This window comes from Somniosus microcephalus, unplaced genomic scaffold (genome assembly GCF_052327205.1).
Source record: "Somniosus microcephalus isolate GS21.2 unplaced genomic scaffold, FLI_Smic_1.0 unresolved_chr1, whole genome shotgun sequence".
Taxonomy (NCBI): domain Eukaryota; kingdom Metazoa; phylum Chordata; class Chondrichthyes; order Squaliformes; family Somniosidae; genus Somniosus; species Somniosus microcephalus.
This window is the reverse complement of record NW_028225179.1, coordinates 43351453-43364690: the sequence shown is the minus strand read 5'-3', so window position 1 is coordinate 43364690 and position 13238 is coordinate 43351453. Positions and strand designations below refer to the sequence as shown.

Below are 13238 nucleotides of genomic sequence, written 5' to 3'. Positions count from 1 at the left end.
GTGAGAGAGAGAGAGAGTGACAGTGAGAGAGAGAGAGAGTGACAGTGAGAGAGAGAGAGAGTGACAGTGAGAGAGAGTGACAGTGAGAGAGAGAGAGTGACAGTGACAGTGAGAGAGAGTGACAGTGACAGTGAGAGAGAGTGACAGTGACAGTGAGAGAGAGAGAGAGTGACAGTGAGAGAGAGAGAGAGTGACAGTGAGAGGGAGAGGGACAGGGCGAGGGAGGGGGGGAGAGCGGGAGACGGGGGGGGAGAGGGGGAGAGGGAGAGACGGGGGGAGATGGAGCGAGGGAGAGGGTGCGAGAGAGCGAGGGAGATGGAGCGAGCGACAGAGGGAGAGAGAGACAGACGGGCAGAGGGAGAGAGAGATTGAGAGAACAGACGGCAGAGTTCAGGCAGACAGACATTGAGTGAACAGGCGGGAGAGTTCAGACAGACGCAGGCAGACAGACATTGCGTGAATAGGCGGGAGAGTTCAGAGAGACATTGAGTGAACAGTCGGGAGAGCTCAGACAGACAGACATTGAGTGAACAGGCGGGAGAGTTCAGAGAGACATTGAGTGAACTGAGTGGAGAGTTCACACAGACAGACATTGGGTGAACATACGGGAGAGTTCAGACAGGCAGACAGACATTGAGTGAATAGACAGCAGAGTTCAGACAGACACAGACATTGAGTGAACAGACGGGAGAGTTCAGGCAGACACAGACAGACGGACATTGAGTGAACAGGCGGGAGAGTTCAGAGAGACATTGAGGGAGCAGAGTGGAGAGTTCACACAGACAGACATTGAGTGAATAGACGGGAAAGTTCCGACAGATATTGAGTGAACAGACTGGAGAGTACAGACAGACATTGAGTGAACAGATGGGAGAGTTCAGACAGACATTGAGTGAACAGACGGGGGAGTTCAGACAGACATTGAGTGAACAGACTGGAGAGTACAGACAGACATTGAGTGAACAGATGGGAGAGTACAGACAGACATTGGGTGAACAGACGGGAGAGTTCAGACAGACATTGGGTGAACAGACGGGAGAGTTCAGACAGACAGACATTGAGTGAACAGGCGGGAGAGTTCAGACAGACAGACATTGAGTGAACAGACGGGAGTGTTCAGTCAGACAGACATTGAGTGAACAGATGGGAGAGTTCAGACAGACATTGAGTGAACAGACGGCAGAGTTCAGGCAGACAGACATTGAGTTAACAGGCTGGAGAGTTCAGACAGACATTGAGTTAACAGGCTGGAGAGTTCAGACAGACACATTGGGTGAACAGACGGGAGAGTTCAGGCAGACAGACATTGAGTGAACAGACGGCAGAGTTCAGACAGACATTGAGTGAACAGACGGCAGAGTTCAGACAGACATTGAGTGAACAGATGGGAAAGTTCAGACAGACACAGACATTGAGTGAACAGACAGGAGAGTTCAGACAGACAGATATTGCGTAAACAGACGGCCGAGTTCAGACAGACAGACATTGAGTAAACAGATGGCAGAGTTCAGATAGACAGACATTGGGTGAACAGACAGGAGAGTTCAGACAGACAGATATTGCGTAAACAGACGGCCGAGTTCAGACAGACAGACATTGAGTAAACAGATGGCAGAGTTCAGATAGACAGACAGACATTGAGTGAACAGACGGCAGTGTTCAGACAGACAGACATTGAGTAAACAGATGGGAGAGTTCAGATAGACAGACAGACAGACATTGAGTGAACAGACGGGAAAGTTCAGACAGACAGACATTGAGTGAACAGATGGGAGAGTTCAGACAGACAGACATTGGGTGAACAGACGGCAGAGTTCAGACAGACATTGAGTGAACAGATGGGAAAGTTCAGACAGACATTGAGTGAACAGATGGGAGAGTTCAGACAGACAGACATTGAGTGAACAGATGGGAAAGTTCAGACAGACATTGAGTGAACAGATGGGAGAGTTCAGACAGACAGACATTGAGTGAACAGATGGGAGAGTTCAGACAGACAGACATTGGGTGAACAGATGGGAGAGTTCAGACAGACAGACATTGAGTGAACAGATGGGAGAGTTCAGACAGACAGACATTGAGTGAACAGATGGGAGAGTTCAGACAGACAGACATTGAGTGAACAGATGGGAGAGTTCAGACAGACAGACATTGGGTGAACAGATGGGAGAGTTCAGACAGACAGACATTGAGTGAACAGATGGGAGAGTTCAGACAGACAGACATTGAGTGAACAGATGAGAGAGTTAAATGTGAGAGGCTGATTAATCCTGACCCTTTCACCCCTGTCCCGTAGGCTGAGTTGAGCAGCGGCAGTGAGGTGGAGCTGGTCGAGGGGCCTCCCAGGATCCGGCGCGCAGCCATAAAACGTCGCAAGATACTTGACCCCAGGACCATCGCCAACGTCCCCATATACTCCGGCAGGGTAAGTGTGGTGCTCACCTTCAAATCCTCGCCCCGCCTCTCCTCTCCTCGGGGCCCTGACACATCCTGGGCCGTGCTTACATGGCGCACCCTGCACCAGCTCACCCAGTGCAAGCCTGCACCGTGAGGGTGCTATTCGACCAGTGAAGGCAGTTGGGAGACTGTGTGACCCACTGTGCCCCCGATTCTCTTTGTGATCCACACTGTGTCCCCGATTCTCTGTGGGACTCGGAGAAAAGAAAGAAAGACTTGCTTTTCTACAGCGCATTTCACGACCACCGGACGTCCCAAAGCACTTTACAGCCATTGAAGTGCGCGCACTGTTGTAATGTAGGAAGCACGGCCGCCAACTTGCGCACGGCAAGCTCCCACAAATAGCAATGTGAGAATGACCGGAAAATCTGTGTTATAAATCTCATCGTCAAGAAACTACTCATAAAATAATGCTGGCCGGCCAGCTGGTGGCGCCGTCCAAAGAGTATAAATACTTGGGCGTGGGCCCAGCTTACCAGGGACATTTTGTAAGACAAGGAACTAGTGAAGTACAACTAGACCTCCATGTTCTGAAACAAGTTGATTAAAGCCTTGCTTGATGCTCAAACCAAGTGCGTAAAATATTGGCCCCAGGACACCGGGGATAACTCCCCTGCTCTTCTAATCGTGGCCGTGGGATCTTTTACGTCCACCTGAGAGAGCAGACGTGGCCTCGGTTTAACGTCTCACCCGAAAGACGGCAGCTGCGGCAGTGCCGCGCGCTCCCTCAGCACTGCACTGGAGTGTGGGCCTAGATTTCTGTGCTCCAGTCTCTGGCGTGGGACTTGAACCCGCGACCTCCTGACCTGTGGGCCCAAGTGTCCGCGATTCTCATTCTCCCGTCTCGCTTGTTCTCTCGGCAGGTGAGCAAGAACTTAACTCTGTACCAGGAGAACCCGGACCAGGTGGACAGGGTGCTTCAGAGGCAGGTGACGCTCTCAGGTACGAAGCTTTCTTTTAAGGTCCTGGTAAGATCGTCAACATCTAACAGCCACTATCACCCTCTTTTCCCTCCCCCCCCCCCCCCCCCCCCCCCCCAAACGCCACCCCCCCCTCCCCAAGCCACCAAAGCCCCTGACATGAAGTTATATTTACTAGTCCTAGCCCCTTTGGGGCTATCCCGGATCAGGCGTATTTCTCAGACGTTCACTTTCAACTAAAGTTTGAGGTAGCCGAATCCTAAAGCCACTTAACTGGGTCTAAAGGTCCGGGCTATCTCTCCCTAAAGGAAAGGAACAACCCAAGAATGTTTCTGTCCTCCAGATAGCACTTTTAATAATATAACAAAATACTGCAGATGCTGGAAATCTGAAATAACAACAGAAAATGCTGGAAACACTCAGCAGGCCAGGCAGCATCCGTGGAGAGAGAAACAGAGTTAAACGTTTCAGGTCTGGGACCCTTCATCAGAACTACCTCAGGAGCCTACTGTCAACAAGACGTCGACGACGAAGTCCAACACCGCCTTCAGTGTGCCAGTGCAGCCTTCAGTTGCCTGAGGAAGAGTGTGTTTGAAGACCAGGACCTCCAACCCGGCACTAAGCTCATGGTCTACAGAGCAGCCGTGATACCCACCCTGCTGTATGCCTCAGAGACATGGACCATGTACAGCAGGCGCCTCAAAACACTGGAGAGGTACCACCACCGCTACCTCCGCAAGATCCTGCAAATCCATTGGCAGGATAGGCGCACCAACGTCAGTGTTCTCACTCAGGCCAACATCCCCAGCATCGAAGCTTTGACCACGCTCGATCAGCTCCGATGGACGGGTCACATTGTCCGCATGCCCGATACGAGACTCCCAAAACAAGCGCTCTACTCGGAGCTCCGGCACGGCAAGAGAGCCCCAGGTGGGCAGAGGAAACACTTCAAGGACACCCTCAAAGCCTCCTTGGAAAAAGTGTAACATCCCCACCGACACCTGGGAATCCCTGGCCCAAGACCGCACAAAAGTGGAGGAGAAGCATCCGGGAAGGCGCCGAACACCTCGAGTCTCTTCGCCGGGAGCAAGCGCAAGGAGCGCACGGCAACCCAAGCACCCCACCCACCCGCCCCTTCGACCACCGTCTGCCCCACCTGTGACAGAGACTGTCGGTCCCGCATTGGACTCATCAGTCACCTGTGAACTCATTTTTAATGTGGAAGCAAGTCATCCTCGGTTCCAAGGGACTGCCTAAGAAGAAGAAGAAGAGAAGGCACCCTTCATCAGAACTGGAAAAAGCTGGAGATGTAACAGATATTAAGCAGGTGCAGAGATAGGGGTGGGAGGGGAGGAAGCAATTGAAGGAACATACTGTGTTTATGTAAGAGGCAGAAAAGATAAAATGTTGCAAATGGGAATGGCAAAATCATACAGCATGAAAAATGGGGGCAGGGACTATAGTTTGAAATTGTTGAACTCAATGTTGAGTCCGGCAGGCTGCAAAGTGCCCAATCGAAAGATGAGGTGCTGTTCCTCGAGCTTACATTGAGCTTCATTGGAACAGTGTAATAGGCCGAGGTCAGAGTGGGAGTGAAGCGGTGAATTAAAGTGACAGGCGACCGGAAGCTCAGGGTCACCCGTACAAACTGAACGGAGGTGTTCCGCAAAGCAGTCGCCCAATCTGCGTTTGGTCTCCCCGATGTAGAGGAGACCACATCGTGAGCAGCGAATACAGTATACTAGATTGCAAGAAGTACAAGTAAATCGCTGTTTCACCTGGAAGGGGTGTTTGGGGCCCTGGACAGTGGGAAGGGAGGAGGTAAAAGGGCATGTGTTGCATCTCCTGCGCTTGCACGGGAAGGTGCCAGGTGAAGGGGAAGGAGTGTTGGGGGTGATAGAGGAGTGGACCAGGGTGTCGCGGAGGGAGCGGTCCCTTCGGAATGCTGAAAGGGGAGGTGAGGAGAAGATGCGTTACTGGTGGTGGGATCACGTTGGAGGTGGCAGAAATGGCGGCGGATGATCCGTTGAATGTGGAGGCTGGTGAGGACAAGGGGAACCCGATCGTGGTTCCGGGAGGGCGGGGAAGGGGTGAGAGCAGAAGTGCGGGAAATGGAACGGACAGGGTCAAGGGCCGTGTCAACCACAGTAGAGGGGAATCCTCGGTTGAGGAAAAAGAAAGACATGTCTGAAGCACTGGTATGGAAGGTGGCATCGTCGGAGCAGACACGACGGAGAAACTGGGAGAATGGAATAGAGTCCTTACAGGAAGCGGGATGGGAGGAAGTGTAGTCCAGGTAGCTGTGGGAATCAGTGGGCTTGTAGTGGATGTTTGTCGAAAGCCGATCGCCAGAAATGGAGACGGAGAAGTCAAGGAAGGGAAGAGTCGGAGATGGACCATGTGAAGGCGAGGGAGGGTGGGAATTGGAAGTAAAGTGGATGAACTTATCCAGTTCAGGGCGAGAGCAGGAAACGGCACCAATACAGTCATCGATGTACTGGAAAAAGAGGTGAGGGAGGGGACCTGAGTAGGACTGGAACAAAGAATATTCCACATATCCCATGAAAAGGCAGGTATAGCTAGGGCCCATGCGGGTTCCCATAGCAACACCTTTAATTTGGAGAAAGTGAGTGGAGTCAGAGGAGAAGTTCAGCCAGGCGGAGGAGGGTGGTGGTGGATGGGGACTTGTTGGGCCTCTGTTCAAGGAAGTAGCGGAGCGCCATCAGGCCGTCCTGGTGGGGGATGGAGGTGTAGAGGGATAGGACATTCATAGTGAAATGGAGACGGTTGGGGCCAGGAAACTGTTAAAGTGACGGAGGGCATCAGAAGAGCCGCGAATGTAGGTGGGAAGAGACTGGACAAGGAGAAAGTCGAGATAGGCAGAGATAAGTTCCGTGGGGCAAGAACAGGCTGAAACAATGGGTCTACCAGGGCAGTCCTGTTTGTGGATCTTGGGAAGGAGGTAGAAGCGGGCTGTGCGGGGTTGGGGAACTGAGGTTGGCGGCCATGGAGGGAAGATCTCCAGAGGAGATGAGGTCAGTGACACACTTGGAAACAATCGCTTGATGTTTGCTAATGGGGTCATGGTCCAGGCGGAGGTAGGAGGAGGTGTCGGAGAGTTGGCGTTCAGCTTCCGCACAGTAGAGGTCGGTTCGCCAAACAACAACAGCACCACCCTTGTCAGCAGGTTTAATAATATTAGGGTTGGCTCTGAGAGAATGGAGTGCTGCAGGTTCAGAGGGAGGTAGGTTGGAGTGAGAGAGGGGAGCAGAGAAATTGAGATGGCCGATGTCACGGCGGCAGTTATCAATGAAAAGATCAAGAGAGGGTAAGAGGCCAGAGACCAGCCTCCACATTCAACGGATCATCCTCCACCATTTCCGCCACCTCCAACGTGATCCCACCACCAAATGCATCTTCCCCTCACCTCCCCTTTCAGCCTTCCAAAGGAACCGCTCCCTCCGCGATACCCTGGTCCACTCCTCAATCACCCCTAACACTCCTTCCCCTTCGCCCGGCACCTTCACATGCAAGCGCAGGAGATGCAACACATGCCCTTTTACCTCCTCCCTTTCCACTGTCCAGGGCCCCAAACACCCCTTCCAGGTGAAACAGCGATTTACTTGTACCACTTGCAATTTAGTATACTGTATTCGCTGCTCACGATGCGGTCTCCTCTACATTGGGTGACTGCTTTGCGGAACACCTCCGTTCAGTCCGTAAGGGTGACCCTGAGCTTCCGGTCGTCTGTCACTTTAATTCACCGCTTCACTCCCACTCTGATCTCTCTGTCCTCGGCCTATTACACTGTTCCAATGAAGCTCAAGGTAAGCTCGAGGAACAGCACCTCATCTTTCGATTAGGCACTTTACAGCCTTCCGGACTCAACATTGAGTTCAACAATTTCAAACTATAACCCCTGCCCCCATTTTTCATGCTGTATGATTTTTGCCATTCCCATTTGCAACATTTTATCTTTCCTGCCTCTTGCATAAGCACAGTATGTTCCTTCAATTGCTTCCTCCCCTCCCACCCCTATCTCTGCATCTGCTTAATATCTGTTACAGGAAACTTTGGTTTATCCGGAGGTTAACTGTCTAGAATGCTCGAGCCACCGGCAAAAATCAGGAGCCGTTTCGTTAGTTTTTTTTTCTTTTCGTTGCTTTTTTTTCACCAGTCAGGCTCTGCAAGGTCTCGCTGAAGCTGTTGCTAAGCTACAGAGACGCTTGCAAGGTACGGCCGACTGTTTAGAAGCTGTTGCTAAGCAACAGGGTTTGTTGCCAGATACGGAGCTCAAAATCTCCGTATGTTTCAACATTAGCGCTGGTTTGTCCGGCAGTTTTGATGGGACGTCAACAGCTCGGTCCCGTCGGTGCGGGATAGCACAAAGTTTCCTGTACATCTCCAGCTTTTTCCAGTTCTGATGAAGTGTCCCAGACCTGAAACGTTAACTCTGTTTCTCTCTCCACGGATGCTGCCTGGCCTGCTGAGTGTTTCCAGTGTTTTCTGTTATTTTAGCGCTATTAATAAGTTTAGCTAGACTGTAACGCATTATGAGGGTCCAGAGAACTCCTTCAGAATTCTGTAACTCTTCACCAAAGAGTGTACAGAGATTGGATTCACGAGTTATTGATACAGAAGAGTTATGTGAGACAATTCTAAAAATATATAGAGATTTATTAAAAGAACCGACATGCAGTTTACAGTTGGTGAATCAGTCAATCGCAACGTTAACCGTTCTAAAAAGAGAAAAAATACGATATTATTAACAGAGAATCTTACTTTTAAATCTTAACTTCGCTACAGTATTGCAGCTCTTAAACTTTTCTATACAGGATATCCATCAATATCAAATACCTTTGATCCCCGAGGTACAAAGAATGGAAGACCACAGAGCTGCCTCTAGTGGAGAATCGCTTTGCCCGATTAAAGCGAGTCTGCTCTCTCGCTTGAGACTTCAATATTTATACCCTTTTTCAGTTGTGTTTTCTTTAAGGTTTTCTGCTGACCCAAGTTAATTATCGCTATTCATCTTTCTGCCGACCTCTGCAATTCTTACTGCTACATCAGCTTGTAATATTCCAGAATCTTGTCGCATCTCCAGGTGTTCTGGGTTCACCATATAAAATGGTGTGAAGGGCAGGTGTCCCTTATTTTATGTCATCTTTGCGAGGGCGGATGTTCCTTATCTTACGTGCCATCTTTACGAAGTTTAAATTAAAACACCTTATCCGGGGTGAACCATTGTTTTGTTCCCAAAAGTCAGCCTGTCGGAGCCATGCACCTTCTGCTTCAATAAGGTTAGTTATTCAGGGTCAACAACTTGTCCTGTTTCAGTAAGACCAGAATTCTTTCATAAGACAGTGTATTTTTCTAAATGGGTGATATGGCTTATTCCTTCACATAACATAAGAAATAAGAGCAGGAGTCGGCCATTCAGCCCTTCGAGCCTGCCCCGCCATTCAATGAGTTCATGGCTGATCTGCCTCAACCCCATTCACCGGCCCTATCGCCATATCCCTTGATGCCCTTACTAGTCAGAAATCTATCGACTTCTGCTTTGAATATACCCAATGACTGAGCCTCCACCGCCCTCTGGGGCAGAGAATTCCAAAGATTCACCACCCTCTGTGTGAAGAAATGTCTTCTCATCTCAGTCCTGAATGGCCAACCCTTTATCCTGAGGCTGTGGCCCCTGGTTCTAGACTCCCCAGCCAAGGGAAACATTCTCCCAGCATCCATTCTATCAAGCCCTGTAATAATTTTGTATGCTTCAATGAGATCCCCTCTCATTCTTCTGAATTCAAGAGAATACAGGCCTAGTTTACTCAATCTCTTCTCATACGACAGTCCCGCCATCCCAGGAATCAATCTCGTGAACCTTCGTTGCACTCCCTCTATGGCAAGTATATCCTTCCTTAAGTAAGAAGACCAAAATTGTACACAGTACTCCAGGTGTGGTCTCACCAAGGCCCTATATAATTGGAGTAAGACTTCTTTCCTCCTGTACTCAAATCCTCTTGTAATGAAGACCATTTGCTTTCCTAATGGCTTGCTGCACCTGCACATTCACTTTCAGTGACTCATGTACAAGGACACCCAGGTCCCTTTGAGCATCTGCATTCCCCAATCTTTCACCATTTAGGAAATATTCTGCCTTTCTGTTTTTTCTACCAAAGTGGATAACTTCATATTTATCCACATTATATTCCATCTGCCATGTTCTCGCCCACTCACTGAGCCTGTCGAGATCCCCTTGAAGCCTCTTCACATCCTCTTCACAGCTGACACTGCCACCTAGCTTTGTATCATCAGCAAATCTGGAAATCACAGACTGTTGTTGGCTACCTTTCCCTGCGCTCTAGCACCCGAGTGTCGGCAGGACGTTGAGCTGCAGGGAGGTAGCGATAGTTGGACGCCAAGAGGCCAAGGTCCATCTAGTCTGCCTTCGACCAGCCTGGGAGTCTCATGATATGAGGAGAGATCGAGTAGATTGGGCCTGTGTTCTCTGGAGTTTAGAAGAATGAGAGATTTCTCATTGAAACATGCAAAATTCTTAAGGGAGCTTGACAGGGTAGATTGGGTGGGGGGTGGTGGGGGGGTCTAGACAGAGTAGATAGAGAGAAACTGGTCCCATTGGCGGAAGGGTCGAGAACCAGAGGACACAGATTTAAGGTGATTGGCAGAAGAACCAAAGGCGACATGAGGAAAAACCTTTTTACGCAGCGAGTGGTTAGGATGTGGAATGCACTGCCTGAGAGGGTGGTGGAGGCAGATTCAATCACCGCTTTCAAAAGGGAATTGGACAAGTATCTGAAGGAAAGAAATTTGCAGGGCTCCGGGGAAAGGGTGGGGGAGTGGGACTAGCTGCAGTGCTCTTGCAGAGAGCCAGCACGGGCTCGACGGGCCGAATGGCCTCCTTCTGTGTTGTAACCATTCTAAGATGCAGGGAGGATGTTTTGCTGGGCTGGAGATTCTACAACTAGAGGTCACAGTCTTAGTATAAGGTGTCGGCCATTTAGGACTGAGATGAGGAGGAATTTCTTCACTCAGAGGGTGGTGAATCTTTGGAATTCTCTCCCCCAGAGGGCTGTGGCGGCTCAGTCGTTGGGTATATTCAAGGACAGAGATCGATAGATTTTTGGATATTAATGGATATGGGGATCGGGCGGGATAGTGAAGTTAAGGTAGAAAATCAGCCGTGACCTTATTGAATAGCCGACTCATGCTCCTATTTCTTATGTTCTTACTATCGCCCTCTTCCCCACCCCCCCCCTTCGCCCCCTCCCCAAAGGCCCTGACCACTCATTGCATGAAAAAGAGTTTCCTCATGTTGCCACTGGTTCTTTTGCCAATCACCTTAAATCTGTGTCCTCTGCTTACTGCATTCCTGTCACTGGAAACAGTTTCTCCTTATTTACTCTATCAAAACCCTTCATGATTTTGAACACCTCCATCAAATCTCCCCTTAACCTTCTCTGCTCTAAGGAGAACAATCCCAGCTTCTCCAGTCTCTCCACATAACTGAAGTCCCTCATCCCTGGAACCATTCTGGTCAATCTCCCCTTAACAATTTCAATTCAAATGCTTTATTGGCATGAAAGTTTACAGGGAACCATATTGCCAAAGCTTACATAACAAAAAGTACAGTTTTCCAACATTTTGTAGGTGTCAAACAATTTTGACCTTCTCTGCTCTAAGGAGAACGACCCCAGCTTCTCCAGTCTCCCCACATAACTGAAGTCCCTCATCCCCGGTGCCATTCCATTAAAACGCTTCTGTGCTCCCTCCAAAGCCATGTATGAATGGTTTTCATAGACTAAACAAGGAGAAACCGTGAGCTGACAGAGAGAGAGAGAGAGAGAGAGAGAGAGGAGCCCGTGTGAGCTGATACTGTCAGAGAGAGAGAGAGAGGAGCCCGTGTGAGCTGATACTGTCTGGGTGAGGCTGAAGATCTCACTGTTTTCCCACAGATTCCGAGGATGAGATGGAAGGAGACAGTGAGCCGGAGAGCAGACACGGATGGAAGAGAAAGCGCAGGTCCGCTCAGGCCCGTCAGGATGGGCTGTACCAGCTGATTTCCGACTCGGAGGAGGAAGGGGACCTCGATCGAAGCCTGTGGGTACTCCTCCATCTGTGAGAGGGTGGGGAGGGGGAGCACGAGGGACGGGCCCCCCCAGTAACTGCAGGAAATGTCCCCACTACATTACCCAAAACTAGCTCTACATTGCACATCAATCACTCCCAGGGCACGGGTTAGATACAGAGTAAAGCTCCCTCTACACTGTCGCATCAAACACTCCCAGGGCAGGTACAGCACGGGTTAGGTACAGAATAAAGCTCCCTCTACACTGTCTCATCAAACACTCCCAGGGCAGGTACAGCACGGGTTAGATACAGAGTAAAGCTCCCTCGACACTGTCCCATCAAACACTCCCGGGGCAGGTACAGCACGGGTTAGATACAGAGTAAAGCTCTTTCTACACTGTCCCATCAAACACTCCCAGGGCAGGTACAGCACTGGTTAGATACTGAATAAAGCTCCCTCTACACAGTCCCATCAAACACTCCCAGGGCAGGTACAGCACGGGTTAGATACAAAGTAAAGCTCCCTCTACACTGTCCCATCAAACACTCCCAGGACAAGTACAGCACGAGTTAGATACAGAGTAAAGCTCCCTCTACACTCTCCCATCAAACACTCCCAGGACAGGTACAGCACGGGTTAGATACAGAGTAAAGCTCCCTCTACACTGTCCCATCAACACTCCCAGGGCAGGTACAGCACGGGTTAGATACAGAGTAAAGCTCACTCTACACTGTCCCATCAAACACTCCCAGGGCAGGTACAGCACGGGTTAGATACAGAGTAAAGCTCCCTCTACACTGTCCCATCAAACACTCCCAGGACAGGTACAGCATGGGTTAGATACAGAGTAAAGCTCCCTCTACACTGTCCCATCAAACACTCCCAGGGCAGGTACAGCATGGGTTAGATACAGAGTAAAGCTCCCTCTACACTGTCCCATCAACACTCCCAGGGCAGGTACAGCACGGGTTAGATACAGAGTAAAGCTCACTCTACACTGTCCCATCAAACACTCCCAGGGCAGGTACAGCACGGGTTAGATACAGAGTAAAGCTCCCTCTACACTGTCCCATCAAACACTCCCAGGGCAGGTACAGCACACGTTAGATACAGAGTAAAGCTCCCTCTACACTGTCCCATCAAACACTCCCAGGGCAGGTACAGCATGGGTTAGATACAGAGTAAAGCTCCCTCTACACTGTCCCATCAAACACTCCCAGTACAGGTACAGCACGGGTTCGATACAGAGTAAAGCTCCCTCTACACTGACGCATCAGATCTGGAATCCTGGGAATATGAGACCGTGAGGTACTGCTCCTCTCGGGCTCTCCCCGTTTGATTCCCGCCACCCCCTGACGTTTGCGAGCTGTGTAACCCGAACACCAAGAGTCTTCCACGCGGCGTCCGGCAACGCCAACTGCACGATGGAACATCGACGGGCGTTGCGTCTTCCTCTAAACGTTGCACTCCCTGGCAGTCGCTGCTCGAGGTCACCGGTGTCTGCAAGGCTCTCTTGTCCGCCTGTGCTGCCAATTGTAAATGGCTATGTCAACAATTCCCAACCCGCTTTGTCCGTACGCACTGTCACGGTGTAATTGTGGGCACTGGCCATTGGGTGGCGCGGTGGAGTCGCCGTTTAAAATCCGGCTTCAGACCTTCACCGACCAACCGTGGGGAACAGATGTCCATGTAGCAGGCCGGTACTGAACCGAGCAGCAAAGGCCCGGGCTCCATCCCCCGGCCTCGTGTTGAGTGAACCAAGCCACAGCGTC

At 50.5% G+C, this 13238-nt stretch overlaps 1 protein-coding gene across 2 annotated transcripts in view; it reads left to right on the top strand.

Moving 5' to 3' along the window:
- The window catches only part of nfatc2ip (nuclear factor of activated T cells 2 interacting protein), a 42965-nt gene that overhangs the window by 10528 nt on the left and 19199 nt on the right, over positions 1 to 13238 (top strand). For both annotated transcript variants that reach the window (XM_085974486.1, XM_085974485.1), the window contains exons 2-4: positions 2297 to 2425; positions 3321 to 3399; positions 11351 to 11495. In XM_085974486.1, the coding sequence (XP_085830612.1) occupies positions 2297 to 2425; positions 3321 to 3399; positions 11351 to 11495 (353 nt within the window). The remainder of the gene's footprint in view (positions 1 to 2296; positions 2426 to 3320; positions 3400 to 11350; positions 11496 to 13238) is intronic.